At 37.7% G+C, this 27,589-nt stretch overlaps 1 protein-coding gene across 1 annotated transcript; it reads left to right on the top strand.

Annotated features, from left to right (window-relative positions):
- Positions 1 to 6: 6 nt before the first annotated feature.
- LOC113673625 (uncharacterized) lies at positions 7 to 27,589 on the top strand. The gene is made up of 42 exons (XM_089191275.1): positions 7 to 887; positions 1,322 to 1,466; positions 1,537 to 1,663; positions 1,934 to 1,998; positions 2,973 to 3,074; positions 3,374 to 3,749; positions 4,438 to 4,586; positions 5,169 to 5,324; positions 5,615 to 5,752; positions 6,266 to 6,383; positions 6,985 to 7,084; positions 7,186 to 7,269; positions 7,595 to 7,702; positions 8,035 to 8,137; positions 8,379 to 8,431; positions 8,806 to 8,920; positions 10,157 to 10,360; positions 10,729 to 10,788; positions 10,972 to 11,050; positions 12,863 to 12,959; positions 13,553 to 13,648; positions 13,893 to 14,043; positions 14,863 to 15,023; positions 15,097 to 15,241; positions 15,597 to 15,864; positions 16,711 to 17,078; positions 18,379 to 18,665; positions 19,229 to 19,377; positions 19,952 to 20,032; positions 20,641 to 20,751; positions 21,105 to 21,137; positions 21,807 to 21,938; positions 22,583 to 22,630; positions 22,792 to 22,893; positions 23,885 to 23,938; positions 24,178 to 24,225; positions 24,439 to 24,537; positions 24,893 to 24,946; positions 25,049 to 25,150; positions 25,370 to 25,426; positions 25,937 to 26,159; positions 26,330 to 27,589. Exons 1-42 carry the CDS (start codon positions 43 to 45, stop codon positions 26,403 to 26,405), a joined length of 6,069 nt encoding a protein of 2,022 aa, XP_089047401.1. The 5' UTR covers positions 7 to 42; the 3' UTR covers positions 26,406 to 27,589.

Below are 27,589 nucleotides of genomic sequence, written 5' to 3'. Positions count from 1 at the left end.
ACAAGTTACTGTGTCTTTCGATGCCGTGCGGCCCGTAATGTTATGAAGGAATGTCATCATCAAATAACTGACCAATATTTCCTTTCTGCAATTTCTTTGCTTCCATTTCATAAGCAAACAATTCGTTCCAATAATAGTTTTTTTGACGTGGAAAGGTCCTTCGTAATTATCGAAAGAATTCATTGTTTCATTCTTTTGTACAACAGCAGCAACGTTAAAAGTGGATTGTTCCATGCTCTCGAAGTGATGAGAAGATCACTAAAGCAACTTGTTCCAGTTGTCTTCATGATAGCCATTTTGAGGGAAACTGATTCATCATTGTCATTTGCTGATGGATGTAACCAAACAAATGCTGCTGCTCAGCAGATAGCCCACCGTTTGCACGAGGTTTTCGAGAAAAACCTTGGTTTTAACCGTCTTCAAAGCTTATATGATTCTCTTTCCTGTGTTAATCAAACCACTGATGTCAAAAGGCTGCTGAACAGTATAACTGATCCTGCAGCTGCTCGGCTTAATGCCTCTGTAAAGTTCCTACAGGAGCTTAGTGCTACGCTGCATCAGTTGTCAAGTAAGACTCATGATGAAAACGTTACTGAATGTTGTAAGTATTTGAACGGCACCAGCGTCACAACCTTCTTCAGCGAAAGACTTCGATCTTTGGTGGATACCACTACTGGCTGTTCTATCAAACATTCGGCTTTAAGTGGCGAACGTGAAAGCTTTATCCTCAACACTGAGTTGTCAAAAAGGTTCAAAGACAACTTTAAAGGGTCGCCAGTGGTTGCATGGCAATATTACGGTTCCATAGACGGAGAATACGTCCAGTACCCTGGAAACACACGCCATTGTGAAGGCACCTCTTCAGCACAGTTTGATCCACGGTTTAAGTAAGTTGAGCAAGAAAGAAATCAGCCTACAAACATAAAGGTGCCATCTTACGCATCAATGGAATTTCATTTTATCTGCCAACCGAAAGGTAGCGACACTTCATTATAATGCTACCGTGGCGCCCCCTTGGACATGCCTCTTGTGCACCACACTTTCATAATTGTATAATCTGTTTATTTGCATTTACAAAAATAACACATGTTAACAATTTTAAAAAGACTTTAAAACTTATACCGAACGAGCGAAAGGATATCAGAAAGGGCATCGGAGACAATTCCTTCAAGAAAATAGAAAAACAAGGAAATAAAAGAGAACTAGCGTTTTTCAGCGAAAAATTTGTACTGAGTCTCCTTGAATCATTCTTACAATGCACACTGTAACATAATTAAGTCAATCTTAGCATTTGATGGTAGGAATTTATTCTGACATTCAGATCATGGTACGTGGAAACAGCATCTCCCGTTAAGAAAAATCTTGTGATCATTGTTGATCGCAGCGGCTCCATGTCAGGTCTGAGAATGCTTTTAGCCAAAGATGCCGCTGTCACAGTGCTTGACACCCTGTCAGCTCAGGACAATGTAAGTCAAAGACATTTTGGCACGGGATTCAACTTTTCCCTCTTTTACTGTTGCCGTTGTTTTCCGCTAGGTCGGCATCTTGGCATTTTCCCACCTGATAAAGACCCCATCTGGATGTTTCGGAGCCACAGTTGCGAAAGGAATCCCTGCAAATTTAGCTAAGATGAAGCAGTGGACCCGGAAACTCACGGCGTCCGGTAGGAAAGTTTTCTCCCTAAATGTGACTTTCAAATGTGACAAAAATATAACAGAGATACCCGTAAAACTCACATACCTTATCATGGGACTGTTAAAGTAGGATTCAAGATGACTCAGAGATAGGCTTTTCTTGTTCGTTTTGTCTAGTATGGTCCAGGTAAAAATAGACAAGGCCCGTTTAAATCATAAGAAATATCCTCATAAAGATTTTAACATTTATTTTATTCCAGGAATCATGATTGTTTTAATGAGACGTTCTTCTTTTCCAGGATTAACTTATTACGCGAAAGCCTTCAAAAGCGCCTTCAAAATGTTTGAAAATGTCACAAGGCAGGTAATGAAAAGGAATGTGCGTTTCTTTTAATAACTTACTCGATTCCGCGGAAAGTTGGGAAGCTATTGCTTACTCTACAATTAACTCTCTTTTACGTGACTATCCTCCATGAAGGAAAGATCGGTCAGAAGAATGAGTCGAGAACTTCGTGCACACGTCAACTATCAACATTCATTGCATCGTCGATCACAATTAATAACACATACAAAGCTTCTTTAAGAAAGACTCATACTACATGCAACATATCAAATAAGCTACTCGCCCATTTTTTCCTTTTTTCTTCAAATAAAATTAGTTTACCTAGACAAACTTTCAATTTCCCTATGAAATCCAGAATTATCGAATATTTCAGTTGTTAGGTGGACACGAACGTAGTGATTCGTGTAGTTGGTGTGAACATCCCCTTCACTTCTTACCCGAGAAACAAAACTGGAGAATTTGTTCAATTTCTGACCACGAGAGTGGTCGACGTCGCTTAACAAATTTGAGCATTGTTTGCCCATGAAAGAGAATTTTAAACAATATTTGACTGTGAAACAAAACGACTTTCTTCAAAGTGATGTTGTTAAGAGAGTGCTGATTGTATTACTCTGGTTTAATTTAAGCCTGATCATAAGTTTAGCCTCTAAGCTTTCAGGTTCACATAGTATCCAAAATATTTATATCGACTAGCATATATTTTGTCTATGATGACAACAAAGCCAAAACGTTTCGCGGGAAGGCTCTTTTGCATTACAGGGTAATCCTTACATGTTGGTTATGGAAGAATGCGTTCAGTGACTGGATTATCCGCACAGGAGAATTGGTATTTTTGCAAATTAAAAAAAAAATTCAAACAATATAGGCATGCGTATGAAACACGATATATTCCGTGACATTTAATAAGAACTCCTCACCGAAGATCGACTAAAATCCAGTGGACCAAACCATACAGTGTATGTACGGCAATCTGTTATTTTTAACCATTTCTACAGGGATCTGGAAGAACTAACATCATCTTATTTTTAACGGACGGGGATCCAAGTGACACTGAAGCAGAAATCTATCAAGCAATCGATGAAGGACAGGCTTCAATGGTTTGTAATTTTGCTTGAGTATCACTAACACGAATCTTTTAAGGGCTTGCAGCAAACTAGCTCATAGCGAGCTGACTTATCTGTGTTTTATCAAAGACAAATCGAGCTTCTCTGTTCATTTACAACAGGAATCGAAAGACTTCCGGACAGTTTTAAGATTTTCTAAATAAAAGATTTAATTTCAAATTAAACTGTTCATTTGGGCCGCGGCAATTGAAAAAATGTCCTCTTTTTGATGCGTTGTACACTCAGCTGAGTTTAGAGGTATCATCTACTGAAAACCCCATTTTTCTTTTCAGAACCACACAGTCCAAATTAATACGTACGCTCTCGGCACTGGCCTCTCGCATAAAAGTCTTCAAAGATTGAAAACTATCGCGTACAACAACAGCGGTGTATTTGTTGAAATAAGCGACCAGAGGGAAGGGGTACTAAAACGAATAATGGGCAGCTACTACACATCAATAAACATACCGATTGGTCAGAAAGCCCGGATTTCTGACCCTTTCATGGACTCAAAGCTAGGGCTCACAGTAACAGTATCTGTTGCCCTGATTCACAATGAGTCATTAAAAGGAGTCCTTGCACTTGACCTTCCTCTGGATCGCTTGTTCAAAGAAGCCCTCCGTGCGTCTTCCAATGCCCAGTCCTATGCCATACTCGTGAACAAAGAAGGTAACTCTCCAAGTTTTTAAAGATATATTTTCATTTCCAGGTTGTTCAATTGAGAGACTCATAGGTATCTTTGAAGCTATCTAATGACTTCACATAGTAGTTGTCGTGGCTCAAAGTATTGTCATTTTACAGGGGCGAATCCAGGATTTTTCTTAGGAGGGTTTGTAACACCAAGGAATGAAGGGACTGAAGGGTGACGTAAACAAATTTTAAACAAAGCGAAAACGAAGAAGAAGTCTTGTGACTTTGCAATAATATAATGTACAACGCTGAGAATACAAAGAATTTTCGCAGCGTTCAATACAAATTTTTATTAATCTAGTCTTATGTTCTACTTCAAAACCATTGAACCACAGGCTGCGTTTTGTCATTTCTATTTTTTCTCCTTTTTTTTCGCAAAATACTGGCTCAGTTGGTTGAGCATTGCACCAGCATCGTAGAGGTCATGGGTTCAATTTCCAAACCTCATTTTCACTACTGCTTAGTAGAGTTCAATACTGCGAGGGTCGCTTTCACTCGATGTTAGTTATATTAGAAAGCCGGTGTCATCTAAGGGAGAGGTGTGTACCGGTACCCCCTACACCCCTCCCCAAGAACTGATCAGATATATCAAAAAGCTCTCAATACTAACAGATACACAGTAGAGTCCCTTTAAGAACAAATGCATCAAAGAAATATTTTATTCCAGGTCGGACAATTTTGCACCCATCCCTCCCGAGTCCGACTGACACCACTAGTAGCCGCTCGTTTTTGCCGCTTTCGTTGTTTGAGGCCAGCCTCCCTGATGACATCATATCAAACATAACCCATGGAGGGTCTGGTGAACAGTGCTACGAAGTAAATTAACTTTTGATCATTTCTCTGTCAGTTTTGCTTCTTGGAGACTCATAGTATACGGGATATATACGAAGTCTAGATCCAGAATAATCAAAAGTCATTATGCCCCAAAGTAAAAACGAAAAGTTCGGCTGTTTGCACGTTCAAAACATGACTATGGAGAAAACATATAAATACAGAACGACTGAAAAAAAGATTCCTGACTCACAGGAGATCTGTAGCTCCACAAGTTGGATCAGGCAGATTGCTAACGTTAAGGAAAAAATTAAAGTTTAGTAAACTTCTAAAACTTCCCGCCATAGCATCTTAAGGTATTCTTGCCTTAACCAGAATTTTTATCAATTACTCCCTGTACACTATAATACTGAATATCATTTAGCGACAGCATATATTAAAATGTCACCGTAACCACTCGTACAGTTTCGTGGGGAAAAGCGATCGGCTTGAAAAACGTAACAAAGTACAAAGTAGATGTACAAAAAATTTCTCTATTTTCATTTCGCTGGTTTTTATGATAAGCATACAAAACTTACAAAAGTGCCTTTATCTCATAACGGTTATTGCTGACTTGTGTCATTTCAGGCTGGGTTTCCTGTGTTACTTGGAGATCGGTCCACAGATGGAACCCATATCTTCTACAGAAATGCTACTTACATCTGGACACCTGTCAGAAAAAATGCTTATTACATTGTCTTAGTGGTAGCTGATGGACAGTCCATTAAAACCGACTTTACATCTGTAAGTTTGGGGCCTGTTTTGTTTTGATTTTCATTGCGAACAGTGAGAGCAAATGTATAAGTAGACTGAAGGATGAAAATCACTGGTTAGTGGATCAACCTGTCGAGCAAAGGGGCTTGAGAGATAAATCAATAGACTGCATCACTAATTATGAATTATGAGTGACAGAAGTCTTTTCAATGAAGTCTGCAAATCAGATTTCACTATTTTTCCTAGAATTTATTTGTCTTCTCATCAATGGTAGTTCTTATTTCATCATTGTGATTTGAAAACTCTTTTGTTTACCGTAGTTCAAACTTACGAGGAATAACTCACCATCGCTTTACCATCGATTGGATTTGTGGAGGAATATTTCCGATTCTTATCCCAGTGGAATTTGTAGTTCAAAAGAAAGTCTACTGATTTCTCCAACGTCCTCTTCTATTAAGGTATTCTATGGGTCTCCTCGCAGTACAATCTGCTCCTATGGAATACCTAAGAGTCAGATGAATGTAGTAATTTTAGAATGTTTGTTGTAAAAATCTGTGGAAGATCGATACAGCAAGCGAAAGCTAATGGTGGTCAGTGTGGCACCCTTTTAACTCTCTCCACTAACCGAGCCGGTCTGTAACAGTCTAATGAGTTCTTTGTAAATCACTTCTCAAAAATAGTTAATGCTTCAAAAATTACTGAAATATTTAGAGTCATTCTGTCCATTACCAATGAGGCTTAAAATCAAAAGTGTCTATTTCTTTCTGAAATAATTTGATCGTTGAGGGAGCCATTGTTGTACTGGATAATTAATCGAGAACCATTTCTGTTTTAACTTATTTACCATCATAGCTTCACTTTGTCGCAAATAAATGAGCTTTTCGGTATGTCACAAGTGAACCTAGATATTTTTTCGCAAGTACAACTCAGTTATTTTATTATTAATCCACATGTAAAATTCTTTATTCCAGATTTCTCCAGAAGCATTTAATGATTCTGATGAATTCATCTACAATACAGAAACAATCAGAGATGTGCAAAATATCCAACGGTTTTTCAATGAAAATGTCCCTCACGTTCGTTTCAAAGGTCTGAGGACATTTTTCTAAGTGTTTAAAAATAAGTATTTATAGTTATAATTACGGTTAACGATTCAACCCCTAAGAGAAACCGACATCTCATTTCTTCCTATAGTATCACCCTTGAATAAAATAGAAAGGTTATGAGAATTAAGGAAATGAAAGGGTGATAGTCATTTCCCAGTTTGTTACAGCTATAGCACCTTGGATATAGAGGATATTACATGGCCGCGCGGGTAAACGAATTCTATCTTCGAGTGCTGAAAGTATCTCTCACGAGTGAGCTCAGCGAACGAATGAGAGATACTTTCAGCACGAGAAGATAAAATACGTATCCCCAAGCGGCCATGTAATGTTCTGTTTATTCTATAGATACGGCTGAAATTCATACATGAAAAACAATTGTTTTTTTATTCATTTTCGCGCGCCTGAGTGGGAGGCTCTCTTGTAATTGGCTAATCATGTTAGTAACCATGGCGACACCAATATCCTCACACGTGAAAGATAAAAATAGTATCTTCACTGCGCGCGATGAAGATATGATTTTTTAGTAAAAGGAAAAATCCTGGTATTTCATCAGTATCTATATAATAAAAATTCTTTACTCATAGGCCTTAGTGAAGCAATCCGTGCAGAGGTGATCATGACATCAGAATTGGAGGACTTCTGGAAGAGAGCCGAATTAACAAACCAGTACTTAGTTACCTGGAGGTAAGGTTTTTTAATTTCTTTTGCCTTGTTTTTTATTTCTAATTTTCATTTTTTGGATAAGGCGGAAAAAACGAAGACATTATTCAAACATTCATTTTCAGATTTGTTGGAACACAACAAGGAGTATTAAGAACGTTTCCTGGTATTCGGTTGCAAAAGACATATTCTCACCTACAGCAATCTTGGTGAGTAAAGCTTCTCAGTGGTACAGAACAACAGGACAAGATCCATTCATGTCTATAACGTCATGTTAAATAAGTTTGATGTATTGAATGAGCCTGTAGTTAAACTTATTATGAGGACAGTGATAGTTTTGTTCTGCAATACTTAGATAATCAACACGTTGTTAACATTTATCCATTCAAACCGGGTCCCTTTTCTGACCAATACCTTGAAAGCACTTAAGCTGACAAGGATTTGAATGATTGAAATTCATCAATAAATGAGAACTAGATTAAATTAGACACTGTTTATCTAAACGCTGTCTTTCAAATATTGTAACTGTGGCAGGTATAGGCAAGCATCTTCAACGCCTGAGATGATGGTTGTGTCACTGAGAAATTCAGCTTACCAGCAGGATAAAGTGTTAAGCTTAAGTAAAGCTATTCCCAGGACAAGGTATGGTAATTAAACATCCAAGGTTATGAATAACGGTATCATTATTTTCTGAAATTACGTTTGCTTTAAAGCGCTGAGCTCGCTACCAACCGGCTTACTTATCAGAGCCGGGCTTACAAGTACCAGGGACGTATACGTAGTTGAGATAACAAGTTACAACAATCTTTTCCTTTATGTCAATAAAATGTGTGTAATTTATTATTTCAAAGGAATTGAGTTCACCTATCATTTAGGTATATACGTTGAGAACATTGTTAATGCTGAATCCTTAGGAAAAAATTAAAACACGAGTGGATCGTATGGCTGTTCTGTTTTCTGTTTTCACTGTGCAGCAGTGCAGGTGTCCAGTTCGGCGACAATCAAGCGCGAGATGTGCTGGCCGTCATGGGAATGGAAATGATCAAACACGCCTTTGTGCAGCTCATTACTGAAAAGGCAAGTAAATCTTTACATGATGCGCCGGTCTTTCTAAAGAAAGTATAGGAACTGTTTTGGCACCTACTTCACATAACCCGAAATTTACCAGAAATTTAATTTAAGCTGGGTAAAATAAGGGAAGAATCGGAAGGAGTGCAAAAATTTAAAAAAATTAAAATATAAAATTAAGAAAGACACCGGCACCATAAACGATTATTTCGGTCCATTGTTTACCACTAGCATCATTACTGCATTGCAGGTTGGTTTTGAAAAAGATTGTGGCGAAGAATGGTACATCGTCGAACGGAGTGGGTAAGAGTTGAAGTCATACTTTTTTCATGGCCATTTTCTTGCTTGCTGCGACACAAACAGACAAAGTAAAATTCAATGTTCCCCAAAAAGGAAGTAACGAGAATAAGCTGGAGCAGAGGTTGAATAATGTTTTAATTAATTTTGCTGTTAATTTTCTCTTTAAGCAACAGGGAACCTTTTTCGTTTGTAAATAGTGTTGTCTAAACAAATGCTTCATGCGGCCCAGCTGCAAATTTGGACGTGGTGCTTAATAGGGAATTTACAGTTCTGTGGCGAGATGTAAAATTTAAGTCCGTTTTTAAAGCACAAGTTTGTGGCGCTCCGACACTGCATCTTTGGGACAAAATGACACGCTTTTCGACTTTACGTTTCAGACAGATTATGATGAACCTCTCTCGTTCCACTAGTCTGAAAACTCACAAGGGGCATTTAACAGACGTTTTCCCTTGGCTGGCGAGTCAGTTAATCAAAAAGGACAAAAATTTGAAGGTGCTTTAATTAAAATGTTGATGCATGAGTTACAACCCTGTCGGTATCATAGCACTTAAAAAGAGGGAATATCAGCAAAAGAGATAAATCATTCAATAACATCATTCCCCTGTACAGGTAAAAGCATAAGTAATTAGGCGAAAAATTGCTGTCGTGCAAAGCAAGTGGGAAGATTATATGAGAATGACGATGGATGGAGATGTTATCAGCGAATAACACGCCAAGGGCTCACAGCAGGAGTCGAACCGACGACCCTTCGATTTTTACTTCGGACGCCCTACCATTGAGCTTTAGGAGACTCATGACAAGCTAGGCCGTTTAACTAGGTCCACAAAGGACAACTTCCTCCATACTGCAAGGATAGGAATGTTAATATGTAATACTTATGCAAAATTATAATTCAAATGAAGGTGGTAAATTTTAAGCCTAGTGATCTAATCCTCCAAGTGAAGGAGGATTAGATTCGGATAAAATAAAAACACTGGTGCTCCCTCTAGGACTCGAAGCTACGCCCTTCTGATAAGTATATGCAGCTCAAGTGCTCTATCACTGAAATATGATAGACATGTAGCAAGCTATGGTATTTAACTAGGTCCATGGTGACAAACTTCATGCATACAGCTAGAATAGGGATGTCGATATGTGATGCCTATGCACAATAATGATGTTAATGAAGATGATAAGTCATAAGCCTGGTGATTTAAGTGAAAGAAGAGTGTTTTCAGTTAGTTCATGCTCGGAGAAAAAAAAACCGGATGCTTCCAATAGGAGTCGAACTTACCTTCAAATCAGTGCCCCGAACGCTCTATCAAAAGGCTTGAGGAGACCTATGGCAAGTAAGGCCATTAAACTAGTCCATGCTGAGAAACTTCTTGTGTACTTGGAAGATAGGGATGTTGATATCTAATGCTTACATGCAATGATGATGTAAATGAAGACAGTAAATCATGAGCGTGGTAGTTAAGGTGAAGGAGGATGTTCTTCAGTTAAAGAAGAAACTACTTTTAAAACATTTCTGCTAAAAATCATAATATCCAGTTGGACCTGAACTGACCAGTTTAGTTTAAAACAATATACACGGCTGTATCTTGCATAAAAACAATTTGTTTAAAACTTCAAAAAAATGAAGTCGGTCATTTTCTAACTTCCTATTCCATTTTAAAATTCTGAATCCGTGGGCAGTTGAAACTGACTTGATGGGGAACAACTCTTGAGAAATGGGACTTGTTTTTGCAGACATCTTGGTGCAATGATTACCAACAGCACACAGTTCGATTGTTCTATGAGCTCATTAATTCCGCTGACGGAGCCTCTTCAAAAAGTTCAGATCCCTGTCTTCAGTTCAGCTTAAACCAAATACAAGGAACGTCACTTTTCTTGCTCAGCTTTCCATCGAGAAGTCTGCATAACTGCACCGACCGACCTACTGCACCAAATGAGGTTTGAGATTATCATATATTCTGCGGCAATGTTTTCTATGGCTCTCAGGTCAATCTTTTGCCGATAGCATGAAGTTATTTTGTAAATAGAAAATGCAAATATTTCTTCTTATTCTAATGCCGTTTGTCACCGTCAAACGTCTTGCTTATTTTAAAAGTTCTTAGCTATATTCATTATTTCAAAGAAAGGTCAATTTCTTCAGCTTGATTTAGTTCTGTGAGTGCTTGTGGTTTTCAATTAAAAAACATGTCTAACTTGTTGGAACTGTGTAAACATTACGTAAGGCAGTTATCAAACTTAACAAAAGACACACGTTTAAACAAGGAAAATTTTGTAACCACCAATTCGTTTCTTTCCAAACATTTTAGGACTGTTTCTGTGAGGAGTCTTGCAGGGTCTGCTCAACCAATGCTGTGTCCGTTTGTCAGGTCAGTCTCTCCACGTAAAAGGACAGTCTTCAATGAACAGACTTACAAGCCCGTTTCCCAGGCTTTTGATCTACAAAAAGGCAAACAAAGGCCTATAAAAGGAGCAAAGTTTTTTTGCATCTGTTCTCTAAAGTGCTCTTATCATTAATGAAGGGTTTTCCATTATTTTTCTTTGTCTTCTAGTGTCCTTGCTCTTGTCACATGTCATATGACGAGTGTGAAAATTCTGTAACAAGTCTGTGGACATCATCGCCTTGCCCAGGTAAGGATAATTGTAGGGTAGTGTTCGTTTATCAAACAGCTGTTTCCATATATATGTAGTGTGATATAAGATTCTGGAAGCAACAGTTTATATAATAAATAAGGAGCTCCTTTGGCCTCACATCTGCAGAAGCAACATTAAACAGCTCGCTACACTACACTGAGGACCAAAAATATGGAATGCTCCCACTGTATCGTCCTCTAAAGGAGATTTTCTTGTTTTTCTCAATTATTAACAAGAACACAAAAAATTGCAACAGACTAAACCAATGACAACTACAACACCAAAAAAAAAAACAACAACAAAACGAACAATCTAAAAACGAATAAAGGAGGTAAGTTTCTAAAGAAACTGTGGTGCTGCGTCGGTGGGAGAGTATAACAGGTAATTTAGTGTTAACAACTGGGTTGAAAATGTAAAATGGCCACCGTAAAGGGTAAAAAAGCTGATGTTTCGAGCGTTAGCCCCATCGCTCTGACAGAGGGCTAACGCTCGAAACGTCAACTTTTTACCCTTTACGGTGGCCAATTTACGTTTTCAATTCAGTTGTTAACACTAAATTACCTAATCTAAAAAACGAACAGTCAGAATTTAATTGTCATGCTCATCAGTATCACCGCCTTATTCTATTTATATTTCAATAAGCTCGAGACAAGTCAAAACAAGTTCTATGAAAACTGAACATCCTGGATTATTCTAGAGTATTCTAGAATATTACTTAACAAATTCATCATAGGCAAGCCCTGCTTCGTTCCTTAGTGCAAGCTGTGCCAAGCCTCAGTCATTTGGAATTACAAAATGTACAGTCCTGTTCCTGAAATGGGGCAAAAATGGTGCACCCAAGTATGATCAAGTATCATCTACTTCCCGACAACAGCAAAATTAAAGAAATGAGAGATGGTGACGACGGTTGCAAGTACTGCGAGGAGTCATGGAGCCCGACGAATTGATTCACATCATTTATGGACTCTATGACCAGATAGAGCCGATAAAGAATAACATCATCAAGGACTATCTGAGGTGATTCAGGAAATTTGTGGGAATCCAAATCAATGATTGAAGTTGATATAAGGATTCAAAATTTAGGCCGTATTCCTTAGGTATACTGAAGGGATTAATGATAAGACAAAGAGAGGATTTCAACATCTTGGTATGAGAACAAGAATGATTCTAGCAATGAACAGAGTTTTAAATTCAAAGGACTGCGTAGCCCGTCCGTAGATACTGGGGCCAGAGGGAGGAAGGGGTCCAAAGATGAGACTCTGTATGGCCACTCCATCAGGCAAACAGAGAACGAGAGCAATGAGAATATCTGGGTATGTCTGCGAAAAGGAGAGCTCAACACAGAGACAGAGGCTCTCATCATTGCTTAAGACCTGGCAGTAGGAACAAACCACAAAAAGAAACAACAAGTGTAGATTGGATCCAAGGGAATGCCACGGGCAGAATGTGTTAAACAGACAAATTAAACAGGAAGCTATATTGCAAGTGGTTGCCTTCAACTGGCTCTGTTAGTACAGGAGGATATAGCGCGGCGGTACACTGGGACTAATCAGGAAAGTGTGGTTTTCAGCAGAAAAGTGGAGGGAACGTTATGAAAATGTACACTGGAAAGAACTTAAATTTAAGTTACTGTGGGATTATAGCATCCAAACTGACCTGACCTGACCTGAGAACAGCAAGAAAACCAGAACTGGTGATTCAATTCTTTGTAGAGCCACTGGGAAACTATTCAAAAGATAGTGTTATGATAAAAACAATAATAAAAAAATCAATCATAAACATAATATTTTCATATCATTTCTTTGACAGTCTCAGTTCCCCCGCTGTTTGACACAGATAAGGAAGACGTTGCTCTGAAGGATGCACTAGCCTCTGCGCCCAGATGTGCCCGAGATTGTGTTCAAATGTACGAGAAAAAAACCGATATGGTAGTAGTATAACGTGGCATTACGATTTTTAGTCTTAGTTCATTTAATTTCAAGACAATAGTGTACTTTGTTGAGAAATTTTTACTGAAACTTTAATTGAAAAATGTCACAGTACTTCAAATATTTTTGCTCGTGAGCTATTGATCTAAACGCGTCACGTAATCGAATATGCCACGCCAAGACTCGGGAATGTCGGGTGACATTCATCAAGTTTCGAACCTCACCTACATTACTGTGAAAATGGGAGGGTGTTTGCGTGAAAAATCATATCCCACACAGTAGACTATTTTACGGTTTGCAGTCTGAAAACGATTTTTCTCGCAAGTTGCAAAGATGTTTGATATGTAATAAAACACATGAGCTTCAAACGATTTGGAGCGAGAATATGCCTTTTTTCCCTTTGATTTATTAAAGGTTTGTCTCTTTAGGGTTATGTGGCGAGTAAATGTTGAAAGCCTTGCCACTTTTCATTCGAGCTATATCTTTGTTAAAGTAACTATTTGATAATATCTCTCAGATCATAAAGATACATGAACTCGATCATTTTTCTTTTTTAATTTTTTGTTTGTAGAGCGAACATAAGTGAATGTGGAAACACTTTAGGCTGTCACTGGTGTTCAGAACAAGAGGTTCCATTGTGCAGCTCAGAATGTAGAACAAGCCAAAGGTAACTGAACATTTCAAATAGAAGCCTGTATTAATTTTGAAAACCAAAATAATTCACTTTCTTCAAATGTTGAAAACAGCTTTTTACTGAGGAACGTTGGAATTTCTTTTCTTCTAAGAAAAAAGATGACGAATGTAGAGGAAACGAAAAACAAGGTTATGACTACAACGGCTAATTTTTTCCATAAAACGTATGGTAATGGCATACAAAACTAACGCGGTTTTTTTTACATCATTTTTTTCAGTTTGTCGATGTTTGTCCGTTTTCCTTGCCAAAACTTCATGAGTTTACTGGTTGATCAACAAAACACTATAAAGTACTTATTCAAGACAAATTTACTGCGACTGGTAAGCAGTACCTCCCCACTTAACATTGGTGTTTTACAGCTGCAGAAGGTAAGTCACCAGTTCATTGCATGGATACTTATACTGTGCTCATGCGTTATTTGGGACTAATTTTGAAGCCGAAACAACCAAATTATCTGTAAATGTTTTTTAAAAATCCCACAAACACCCGAAAACTTTCCAGTAGCCCTTAGTTTGACGCTGACTTTCCTATCAGACTTGACATGAAAAGAGTGTTTCGTCTTTCTTAATTTTAACGCGTAAATGTATTTTAGACGACATTGCTTAGAAATGTATGACTTGAAGGTAGTTTGGTATACATGGACAAAGCAGCAAAACGCATGAACAAGACGGCGGTATAATTTACATGCGCAAGTTCCCTTCATTCTTCCGTGTATTGCGCATTGAGGTAACGGAGATTACTTATTTATCATGTTAATATATGTCAATTAGTCCCTCCCGCCCCTTGACTATAGGTGGTAGTGGTGGGTATCAAGGTGATACAATTACTTCAACTATGATTTTCGAAAAGCCCAAGCCAAGTTAGATTAGACAAGAAAAAGAGCAAAGGAAAACTTATTTGGCCATAAGTTATTAGTAATCTTGCATACTTCGTGTCTCATACTTCTTCAAACCAGTGTGCTGCAGGTAGCGAAGTTAGTGTATAGCTTTGTTAGTAATGGAGCTGCTGAGTATTGAAATTAAGTTTTATTCTATCCACTTAGTTTTATTTTTTGTTGGTTTTTTTGTTTTTTGTTTTGTTTGTCCTACCTTTTCTGCGTCTGGCAACTGCAAACCCCTCTGTGCCGCTGCCTTTTACTGAAACTTGATTCATTTACTATTTCAGCCAAAACTCTTCTTCTTTGACAGGATGGAATCGTTGTTAAATTACAAGCTACAACCTCAAATAGTGATCTGAAGACCATGCAAGAAACTATAGAACACTTGGTAAATCAAGGTAAAGTTGTGCTTGGACCTGCTGCCGATATACGTGCAGTTTACACCGCAAGGAGTCCTAAGGAATTTACAGAGTAAGTTTTTTATGCCTTAATAATTGTATAAAACTGCATCTTAAGTTAAAAAAAGAGTTTCTTATCTCCATAGTCTTCATGTTTTATTTACCTTGGACCAAGCTCTACCACAGCCCTCACAAGAAAAGAGTAACATTAAAGCCCAGTTGGAGTCCATCCTCAGTAAACTTGTGGGAAGCTCACTAGTCAGTAGAATTCGTCGCCTATGCCTTAACAAGGTAATGAATTTTTTTTTAACAGAAACACGTATTATTATACTTTCATTCTGCCAAAAATGACGTGACATATATATATATATATATATATATATATATATATATATATATACACACACACATATTGTATGTCTGTAAAAAAAAAGCTGTTTACAGTACCAATTAACTACGATCTATTTCTGTTTCGATGTTGTTCAATCTCTGCTAATTAACTTTTGTTTCTACTTAAAAAATATATATATATCATCAAAGTATATTATTTTCCCATAATCGGCTGAATTTCAAACAGATATAACACTTTTTCTTTCTCTTCCTCTCTGTCTTATCATCTGTAACTGAACTTGTTTTCTATTGACAGACATCCATTCGGTTTTCCTTGAGCAACGAGGGTGAAACTGTACTACATCCGATCAACGAAATGAAAACGCGTCTTGAGCGCCTGGTTAAGCTGGGAAAAATATCTTTTGAAGTTCCACTTATTACTGGATCTGCTGTAATGACTGATGTTTCAGTTGTAAACATTTCTTCTGGCGGTACTTTTGATTTTTTGTGTCATCCTTACACATCATCAACATCTGCAAAGACGACATCGCCACAAAGCACGCGCCATGTTGAAAGCAGCACAAGTAAGTCTCAATGATTGTGAATATTTGTGAACCGCAGCCAGCTCCCAGTTGGGTTGTTAGCTCAGTTGGTAGAGCACTGCACCTGTATCGCAGTGGTCACGGATTCAAATCCCGTGCAGGCCTGAATTTTTTCAGACCTTATTTTCACTGCCGCTTAGGTAGTGATTATTACTGCGAAGATCGCTTTCATATTCACAAGTAAGATTGTTAAAGCCAATGTACCTTCGTAAACTTTGGTAACCCGTCCAGCCAAAAAAACTAAGCGTGATGTCATGACTTCACACCCTCAGTCCTTACGTATGTACAGGAAGGAAAATAATATCGAGCATGCGCAGCAACCAGCATTAGAGGTGCAACTCAGACTAACTAAGACGCGCGAGGACATTAATACTTTCCTCTCGTTCAACTTTGATCGAGGTAAAGATATGGGAGGTCCAAATAAAAAAAGTTTGAAAAAGAACAGTCGAATCTTTGAAAAATATTTCACATTTTTCACGACTTCAATTTGGAGATTACCACGACCCAGAGAGTTTTCGAGGTCACCATACCTCGATTGATTCTCAAAGCCATGCGAGTTATAGCTGCAAATTGAAACCGAACTGGTTGACTTCAATTGAGGCTTCTTGACATTTTGAGAATTCCACAACTTGGTAAATTTTATTTTCGATTCATGATACGTCTTCATAGGCTTGGCAACTTACAATGGAAATTACGATGGAACCTTGCAATCTGTAACGTTTGTCAAACAGTTCATCTCTGTACTATATATGTAGTCTAAATTCCTCTAAAAACGTTATAACGCCATTGTACAACAGAAGCTAAAATGAACAAAATGATTTTTTCTAGTGTTAAGCGGAACCATCTCTCCCTCCGACAAGGACGATGTTCGCGAACAAGGCCTCACTCCTGTGGAGATAGGAATCGTCGTCGGGGTTTCTGCGCTTGCGGTGTCCGCTTTACACTGTATTTTGTTTGCGCTGTGCAAGAGGGGACGACGGGAAAATAAAAAGAGAACAGTGTCCCCAGAAGGAAATTTTGAGGATGAGTTACCGTCAGAACTTTCAGATCTGTCAGAAATGGATACTGATACGCATATTGCTCTAAGTAATATCAACACTACTTATGAACCAACAAGAATTCATCTGTCGCCAAGAGAGGCCTGGGCTAGAGCAAGAGAACTAACAATTCAAGCGCCACAACAAGTTCCAAAAGGGGCGTGGTTTTAAAACGTACATTAAAAAGTAATTTTAGAGTTTTTTTAGCTAGTCACGATGATATAGTACGATAAAGTCATGATGTAATATTTCTTGGAAACACATCAGAAAGAATCGAGAATCCCGGGTGGGTGATATGATCAATTTTTGCTGTGTATTAGCCGCTGGCCTCTCAGAACCCCTATCCCATTATAGTCTGCTTTGTAGCCATTTATTAACCCCATCTTAGTCACTTTTAGACAAATGTAACAACTTTGTAACTGCGAATCTTCCCATTTTAAAATCCCTACATACCAGAATGTTCTTATCCCGAAGATACCGTAAATGTGCTACACCATTCTTGTAACTTCATTGAAAATGTAACCCCATTGTGGTGAATCCAGTCGTGAGAATGCAGCCCCATACAGGTGCACATCCGCATCAGCCTCTTACCAGGAAGTACCTCGCCACCTTCCTCCCCGGTCACGAATAAGGAGTTGCCCTTTTAAATTAAAGTTTACTTCATCTCGATTAATATACTTTTCATTAGTTTTTATGCTTTGAAAGGAACCATTGGTAAATTTCTTATGACCGCCACCTCCCGATATTTTGTGTCGTTTTCTGCGATGAGCCAAATCCTTTTCAACGTGAAAGAAACTATAAAAAAATTTTAAGAAACACTAAAATCGGATGATAAACAGCGCGGGGTGCCATAACTGGCAATTTTATTTAATCTGTCTTGACCTGGTTACAGCTGGTCACGTGTCGGTGTACAATACAAAGACGCCTAAAGGGTGGGTCCCCTTTTGAATTTTGTCAGCCGCAGCGCGATGCACGTAGAATTCTGTTTAGGAGAGGTGGTGGGGGAAGAAACTTAGCGCTTACAACTTAACAGCTTGGAAGGGAAAGAAATCCTTTCCCTTCAAATATTAACCATAATGCATCAAAATATGCACCAAAAGAGCATGTAAGGTTGAAGCCCCGCGCAAAGCGAGCTGGCAAGAGGTCTCTGCGTGATTTGCAAGAGGTCCTATTTTCAGCGCCAGGCCCTTGTCCTTCGGCTGTACATCAAATGAGCAGTTTCGCCGAGGAAATCATGATGTTTGGAGAGAACTCTGCAAACTTCATTCATTTGTTGGATTGTCATTTTATTTTGATTTTTGCTGGAAAAGAAAATCCTTGAACCAATCTGGTGTTATATAGCGGACATGAAAACTTTCATATATGACGTATCCCAATTACAGCTGTGCGGAGTGACCGTGGGCTTCTATAAGTACTCGAAGGCTTGAGCAAATCAAATGGCATCAAGGTTATACAGTAGATGATACATTCTTTTATAACTCACAACAGGACGTCAGTCTGCAAGGCTTCACGTCACGAATGTAACATGAGCGCGGAGTTGCGAAAATCTGCTGGCTCAGACATCAAGCGACTGCAGGAGATGGTGAAACGGCTTGAAGAACAAAATGCGCAACTAAAGAGCACGGATAGTCGGCGTGTCCCCTCGAACAGAATCAACGACGATAACATGGTCAAAGTCAAGTTAAATTTGGATGATGTCCCATTATTGGACTTGAACGCTATGGTAGAGGAAGATGAGGATACATGGTGGGTAACTTTGGTGATTTTCGCTTTCTGTACTCTAGGTGGCTTCTCAAACAATTTCATTATCACTTACCCTTGGACTAATCCAAGCTTAGTTAGCTCCTTTGAAATGTTTTTTCAGTAAACAGTACGAGTGCATTACTTCTCAAGTGAGCGGCTTTTCTGTTTCAATCTGTCATAATAGTTGTAGAGTTTTTCTTCAGTCAGAATCACATGTTCGGGTAAGCACAGATGGTTTCAATAGATGAAGACGTCATATTCGATCAAACAACCAAATTTATCGTAATTTGTAATACCTTTACATTATTCAACTCAACGTGGAATCTACGTGTGTTTGTTTTACATGATTAAAAAGCAAGATGTTTATGGTGTTGTCATTTTGGCGTCTGTCCTCAAAAGATCATAAGTAAGAACCAATCAAAATGCAAGAATAATTAAGCTTATTATACAATTAAAACTTGTACCATACATGAACACTTGTATGGTTGCAGGAAGTGTAAATCTCAGAAACCCTACATTGTTTTGTTTTGTGTTTGGTTTTGTATTTTTGTTTTATACCTGATTAGGTTATATGTGTCTCCAAGTCATCCACCCTCTGTGGAGCAGAAGAGAGTAAGTCCTTATAAGTATCTGAAGGACAACTTGGATGTACCTGAACTCAATAAAGTAAGAGGCTCTCTTTTGGCAAAATTGGAGTCTATTGCAGCACAGGAAGGTATTGGTTCTAATACAGTTTAAATCAATAATAAGTGATAATTATACATGTCATTCCTCTTGATATTTGAGAAATCATTCTTAAACAGTACATTCAGAATTTGTCCCAAATAATATCAATGTGATATCAAGAAGACAAGTGCTGAGAATTTTAAAAAATATAAACTTTTGGATTTTTAAATTCTCTGAAGTAGCGTAACAATTGTGTGGCAGACAGAAAGGAGAATTACTATAGAGGTCTTGAGAGTGAAAGGGTTCATCTTCTTGTATCATTTAAATGACATTGGTTGTGTATAACACATATGGACTCAGGTGTAACTTTTCTTGAGTGTTCTAACCAATTGACGATATTCAAATACATGTACATTGAAACCAATTGCATCAAAGTCTCCACTAGCATATACAAGAAAATGTGACAAATTGTCAAAAACATTTTGAATGTTACATATTTACATCTACAACAATATTGAATGTGAGAACTGCCAGATATGTGTTTCACCTAGATCATTGTGTGAGGTACTTACAATACAAGTACATGTGCTTTGTATCCATGGTTTGTGTGGTTTGTTTTACAGAGGCATTGTCTAGATCTCCCCCACATACCAGTGTAGACTCCCATCACAATTCAGTGCAGCAACAACCTGTTCATGATGACAGTATGTTCTTTTAATAACTATTGTTTACTGTTACTTGGTTGTGCAATTTGAGGTGTAGATTTTATTTAAGGGTGCATTCCTTTGGGATGATCCAGATCAGGATTTCTGATCTGTGGCATTTGTTTGATGCAAATCCCTTTTTAGATCATTGATCCATTGAATCCACTCTGGAATTCATCAGATCAGTGATTTGGATGATCTCAAACTGGTCATTGGATCACTGATCTGCTACATTCCATTGGCATGTCACTCAGCATTGTGGTTTTTGCTTAGAGCATCACAAGTACACTATATATGAAAGCAAATTTGTCATTTTTCCCATGCTCTGAGTGTACTCAATTTTATTGAAGTAAGTAGTTGTAATTTAGCCCTGTTTCTGCCTGTTTTGGCTAAAATTGAAAAAAAACTTTGTTTGGTAATCAAAGCTGGGTATAATTTGTTTGTTTGTTGCAGCAATGTCTTGCTTTTCTAACTTACATTCAGACTAGTCATTGAATAAAATCTCTTTGGAATTCAGTTCATGCATTCTATAGCTCACATATTTAATGAGAAAAAACACCCTAAGAACTGATTTGTGTCATTCTTGATGTATAAATAAATTACTACAGGGCAGCTGAGTGATGATAGTGACAATGATGATGAACATGTTCAAGTAAAACCAAGGAGACGTGTTCCTATGGCAACTGTAAACCAGGATGATTCTGATTTGACTGTGCGAGGTTTGTTCTGTAACATTGTGATGCAGTTGAGCAATTTGATGTATGTTACTCAGTGATCTAACATATACACCATTCTGTTGATTGTTTGTTTTTAAGAGGACTTTTCTTTTTGCCTTGTGGTTCAATTTTAATTGTAGTTCAGATTTTTTTCCACTGAAATTTTAGCTCTAAAGTTTTGTTTGTTTGTTTGTTTTTTTTTCCTGTTTAATACTCAGTGCAAGACACTCAATTTGATAAACCAATTCAATCATTAAACCGATTCATGATGCAATTTGTATGTATAATTTAACAATCAGATTAAAAGAACACTTTATCAGTTTGGTTGACAATAATTCCCTTTACATTTATGATAGGCCCTGTGAGAAGAAGGGGAACACCATCAACAGGTATTGAAAACCAATTGTTTCTATCAAGTTATGATTAGAATAAAAATTTCTGATTTAATAGTGGTACATGATTTATGTGTTTAAATCATACTTTGGCTGAAGTGAGGGATGCTAACATTGGCTCTTACTTTTCCTTCAGCCCTTATGGCTGAATCTTCACACAACAATAAAACATTGTTTTCCATTAGCACATACTGTACAAAAATAAATAACTAGATGGAGAAATGACTGCCCTTACATATGCACTTATTACAGTGTAGTTGATTATTAAAAGATTTTTATTGTGGTATTTGTAGATACATATTGATGTATCTAGATTGGTTATGCAGCAATGATAAATCTTGCATTCTTTATTCAATTGGCATACTCTATGTGTGTTCATATGCTTTATTGAGTGGAACAGGAGGTAAGGGTTATTGAAAACACACAATACAGGGAAGGTATGCAAATGTCAAAGGAAGCCAGTGTATAATCCGTTTCAACAGAAATATCTGAAAGTGCAGACTAATGGGAAGGATGAAAACTCAGGAATCTATATAAACTGGGTTTAGGTAGAAATTCGTCAAATCCCCTTTCCATTGCTTCCCATGTAATCCAATAGGTGGACTGAAGGGAGACCTCAGTTAATTCTAAATTTGTGAATTAATATTCAACTTAATTATTGTTAAGGTGTGTCTCAGACCTCAAGGCCCATTAATAATGATAGTGACAGTGATGATGACAGTCCACCAACCAGACCTCAGAGACGTGTTCCAGCATTTCACTCCTCAAGCCAGGAGGATTCTAGTCTGGTGGTAAAAGGTAACCAACAATACCTTTACACTATGTTTCTAATGAAGACTACTGTTACATTATGTACTGTGTGATGTGAAACGCCTTACGTTACAGCCTGGTTTGAAAGAATAAAATAGTTCTGGTTACCCTTCATCTTAAACACTTGTAGTTGTGTAGAGTTCTTTTCCTCATCCCTTTGTTTCCCAGCAATATTCTTATTGATATTTCTACAACTTCTGTTTTACAAGTTGTGTGCAACGCTCTTGAAAGAAGGGAGGGTTTTGAATTTGGCCTTCAGGAATGATGCAGGTGTCAAAATGAAAGAACTTTGAAGAATGTAGCTATTCTTTCAACTGGGAAACAAATTTTGCAAAGAACAATTTTCCTTAACCTTTTGATTTCACAGAGATGTGAGTTCCCAGGACTCAACTCAGATAGGAGGAAGTTATTAAAAAGTGCTGTCTGCTGGTTAAAAGCTGTTAATTTTTAGGAAAGGAGCCAGGCAATCAAGCAGTGTTCCAAAATGGTGGCACCTGTTTTTGCAGTTTAAGCACAATTGCAGCCAATTTTCAAAATTTTAGGTTCTTTTATAAGAGGTGAAATTATGAATTGTTTCTGATGCATGCTCTTCTTTCAAAAGTGATTCAAACTTGATGTTATGTATGACTCAGGTCCACTGAAAAGAAGAGGACCATCACCCCAACCAAGAACATCCTTAGGTGAGTTATACTGCAGTGCTCACTTCACAAAATTAGTGTTGGTTACAGAGGTAACTTAGCATGTGTGTTGGTTTAAGAAGTCAATGATTGTTTTACAGGATAGATCAAGTTAAGAAGTCAGTTATTTGTTTTATAATTAAATTAATTGTTTCGCTGTCAAGATGGAACTTCATTACAAAGTGATGACATGGGTGATGATGATGGCATTGTTCCACAAAGGCGTGCTCAAGTATCTCAAGATCAGGAAGACTTAGTAGTGAAAGGTGAGGATGATATTATATAATGATGACCAGTGATGGAAAACAGAGAAAAATTTATTTTAAATCATGTAATACATTCTAAATCCTTCCAAGATTTGGTTTAGAATGCCTTTGCCTAGCCTCTGTTGTTTGAGTGTGTCTTGTGATTGTTTTATGCAAGTGAACAAAAGACTTCAGCAAATTAGCTGGCAATTAGCAGGCAAAGTAAACTGCATTGACCAGAAACTTCAAATGTAGCAGGGTTGAGTCTTCCTGTAAAAACAACAATTCTATGCTTATAAAATTTTTCTTTTCCATATGATATCCCACCCCTTCATATCACCCATCACTCAACCTTTCTATAGAAATTTCTATCTCTTCTTTACCACTCTCTTTGAAAATTAGTTTAATGTGGTGGCTAAAGGTTTCATGGAAAAATATTTAGCTCAGTCTTTCCAAAAAAAACCATCGGTGTACAATACAAAGACGCCTAAAGGGTGGGTCCCCTTTTGAATTTTGTCAGCCGCAGCGCGGTGCACGTAGAATTCTGTTTAGGAGAGGTGGTGGGGGAAGAAACTTAGCGCTTACAACTTAACAGCTTGGAAGGGAAAGAAATCCTGTCCCTTTAAATATTAACCATAATGCATCAAAATATGCACCAAAAGAGCATGTAAGAGCCTATTAACCTTCAAACCTTAGGAGCTCTACAGAAAACAAACATTGTTTACTTCTATATATGATTACAATTTGAGAAAAACATATGGCATCATATCAGTCAAATTACACACATATCCAGATGAAAACTAAGATACTTTTGCGTCCACTGAGTTTTTAAAGTTCAAACTATTAATTCAAAGTACAGTAACCAATATAATTGTAGCAAAATCCCAAATTCGAAGACATGATTGTTTTTGGAAAGATCCCTTTTCACATATGTTGAAAACCAGACATGTCACACCTTAATTGTGCTCACATTTTCTGCTTGTGAAACATTTAATTTTAATTAAAATTTTAGGACCATTAAGGAGAAGAGGAGCTCCTGCACAAGCAAGACAACCAATAGCAGCAGGTAAGATACACAAGCATAGATAAAACTAGGAAAAAAAACAAGATCTCTAATTTTGAAACTTGTGCAGAGAAAAATATAGCTTCTCAGCAATCTGGTTGAACATTTTCAATAGCCCTGCTTAACATGTGCATGAAAAAATCTGATTTTTGTAGTTGTTATCCATGATGCATTTTTAAGTTTAGAGTAGGGAGGTGTACAGCACAAAGAATATCATTTGTTTATATTTTTATTTGTGGTAGGTCCATTGAGAAGGAGAGGTGAATCCCCACAGCCCAGAGCTTCATTGGGTGAGTTAAGAGAGTGTGAGATTACTAACTTTGATAGAGAGGTCCTGAAAACACGTGTCTCTTCAAACTGGCAGTGCACAGCCAAAACATCTGTTTTGATGATATCATTGAAGAGTAAGTGACTATGTGAAATTGTCACATTTGGTAACTTATGTTGATGGACTGCAACACCACCAATTAACTTTTATCATTCCGACTATTCCAACAAATAAGATACTGCTTCACTACAAATTGATGACAATGATACTGGAGGTGTAGTTCCACAGAGACGAGGCCAAGTATCACAAGATAAAGAAGACTTGGTGGTAAAAGGTCAGTACTTGTAGTAAAATTGTGAGGGTCTATTGGAAATTATATTTTAATAGTGTTTAAATCCTAGCCTAACTTTTGAATTCAGTTTATGATTCAAGTAAGTAGTGGAACTTAAAAAAAAACCACTGTACAAAGACAGTTTTGTTTTCTTGCCACAAACATTGTTGTGATCATTCACAATATCACTGCTTATTGTATCAGTAATCATTTTAGACAGCGTCTAATGTGGTATTTCAATGATTCTGTAGGCCTTTTAATTTTAGTAATAACCTTTTAGCTGTATTGTATTGTGTTCTTTTTTTTGGTGATCTACACGTATCAATAGCTAATGTTTTGAATACTATTTTTTGTACAGGATTAGTGCGGAGAAGAGGTGCACCTCCACAGGTCAAACAACCAATGGCAACAGGTAAGTTGTCAAACTTTCCCTGTCAAAGTTGAATCTGAACACACAATGATCTTTAAGGGAGTAATTAATAAGGTTTTTTTTTTTTAAAATTTGGCTATGTAGGAGCAATCCAAACATATATGCAAGCTGATAGTGATGAGGAATATGTTCAACCCAGGAGACGTGTTCCAGCAACCAACAGTCATCATCAAGATGATTACAATAGTTAGTATTCAATTATGTCTTGTCGTATATGCAGTTGAGAACGGTTTTTGTTTCTATCCGCATGTTTCTTTTTTTTTTTTGGTAAAGTGGTAGTTGAACTTCATTTCGTGCAATCCTTCGTGTGATTTTAGATCAAAAAGTACCATTACCGTTCAGGTACCATTAATTACTTGTGGTGTTTGAGTCGTCAGTCAGGGTTTGTTCTCAATTTGTCACCAGATTCTTGGCAGAGAGAAGACATGAGACCAGACGATGATGTTCCCATAGTAACAGCAGGTATAAACAGCTCGACACAAATCAAGAGGGAGTTCATTTGTGAATTCCTTGGTGAAACTTTTTTTTTTTAAGAGCTCGCTCTTTGCTGAGCCTTCCGACGAACGTTTAGCACTAGTCTACATTAATCCAGATGTGATTGTCATGACAACTGAAGATCAGGGCTCAGTTGTTAGCGCCAACCCAGGGTTAAATCTTAAACCAGGTTTCCTTATTTCTCTATTCAAGTGCCTTTTTCAGAATATTTCTCTATTCTTTTAGAGCATATAATAATCAAATCGAGACAAAAAGAATTAAAATGAATTTTCTTTTAAAGCTGTCGGACTTGAAATCAAATTTCACATTAACCCTGGGTTATCTTAACCCAGCTTTGAACAATCCGGCCCAGTGTTGTTGGATGTTGCATTCATTCCCCGCAAGTTCATTCAGGGTGGCAAGTGGTGTAATTTTAACTTCAATAGGTAAGATATCTTTAGTCGTTTCTTATTATGATTTGCTTCTCTCCTTCTCAAGTGAGAAGACGTGAACCAAATCTGGTCAGGAGACGTGAGCCATCAGCCCGATCACGGGTAGCGGAGGATGTTGAAGTACGCAGGCGCAGTTTACCTCAAACTCCGACTCACACAAGACCTGTTTCAGGCCAGGTTACTGCCATTAGGCGACCAAACACACCTCCACACTCACCGTCACCAAGGAAACCGGTTACACCCAGAGCTGGTCAGCTAGCAGCACCGAGGTATCAAAAAATGTGCTCCTCCAATACTCTACTTCACATTTCTCCACAAGTTATAAGCAAAAGATGGTGTGCTTGTTTGCCTAAGTTTGTCTAGCCTCTTATATCATATATCTATCATATCTATCTCTTTCTGATTTACTTGTTGTGTTTTTTTTCTTTTGTTTTTCAAGGAGAATTCCAACGCCTCGTGGAGTGAGCCCAGCGAGATCCAATGATGGCGAGAGTTGGAGCGAAGGCTTTTACTAGCTACACCTTCCAGGAACGTTCCGGGTCACTTTCTCCGTTAGTCTGTTTGCTGCGGACTTATGCCATTTTAAGTTCTGGTGAAGAAGAAACTTTATTTGTTTTGACAAAGTTTTTATTGCTTTAAGGTGTAAGGGCAACTAAGGGTGATAATGTCCGTGGTTGGTATTTCTGTTTCTGTTGCTCTTTTTTCTGACATTTTTTAAGATTACACATTAGATGCTTAGTGTTTTGATAGAGGCGCATAAAGGCCCCATGTAGTGGATGTAATGACCACAGTGAAACTACGATGATGGAGTTATTGCCGTGAATGGCAATTTGGTTTCGTTTGGTTTTATTTTACTTGCGAGGAATGAGCTGGGCATGTTGAAAACTTGATGTTTTTTGTTTTTCCTATGAAAGGTGGGTTACAAACACTCCATTTGGTTTTCTGTCAAACCCAGTGACCATTGTAGGGTTATTTTGTAAAATTTGTACAGATTTCATAGTCATTGGTGCAGCTGTCGTGTCGCGCTTGTCCACGCAGGTAGTCAATCAAGTCCCGTTTTTTTCCTGTACATGAATGGGAAAAGGATTTGCGTTGCACTGAATAATATTGAATGGACATCCACTGGATAGAGTGTGGTGGTTTGACGCCCGTCTACACACGTCAAGGCCAGTCAAGTCTTAATTTGTGGCAACAGAACTTCGATTACCGCTGTTATTTGTTTCATAAAAAACCCAAGCTGTTGGAGAAAATAGGAACAAAATAGTGCATGGACGCAATTAAATAAATGTTTTATTATATCTCTCAGTTAGTACGTGCGCTATGATTGGTCAATTAAGCGTGCCGCTAAGTTAAGTTAAGTTTTTTTGAATTAACATCATCCTCTTGAACGGAGAGATATAATAAACATTTTATTTACCGCGTTTTCTTGGTCCATAGTGTAAGTAACCTTTTTTTTTTCGCTTCACGCTTGGGGCACAAATCTAAGCGAATAAAGTTCGTTCTGTAACTTACATCACGGACCTAGAAATTAGTAAGATGCGTCACTTTTTTTTATCTGTTATTCTTGGGAATAATATTTAATGTCCTCCTTGTAAATAAGGCGGGGAATATTTTATTGCGGACAAAATTATTAGGATTTGTTTTAAATTATAAGAATATTGAGAGTAATAAAGCCTTGAGTTGAAACTTTTCCTTGAAA

This window comes from Pocillopora damicornis, chromosome 13 (genome assembly GCF_964200805.1).
Source record: "Pocillopora damicornis chromosome 13, jaPocDami1.2, whole genome shotgun sequence".
NCBI lineage: Eukaryota > Metazoa > Cnidaria > Anthozoa > Scleractinia > Pocilloporidae > Pocillopora > Pocillopora damicornis.
This window is presented reverse-complemented; position numbering and strand designations above follow the sequence as displayed.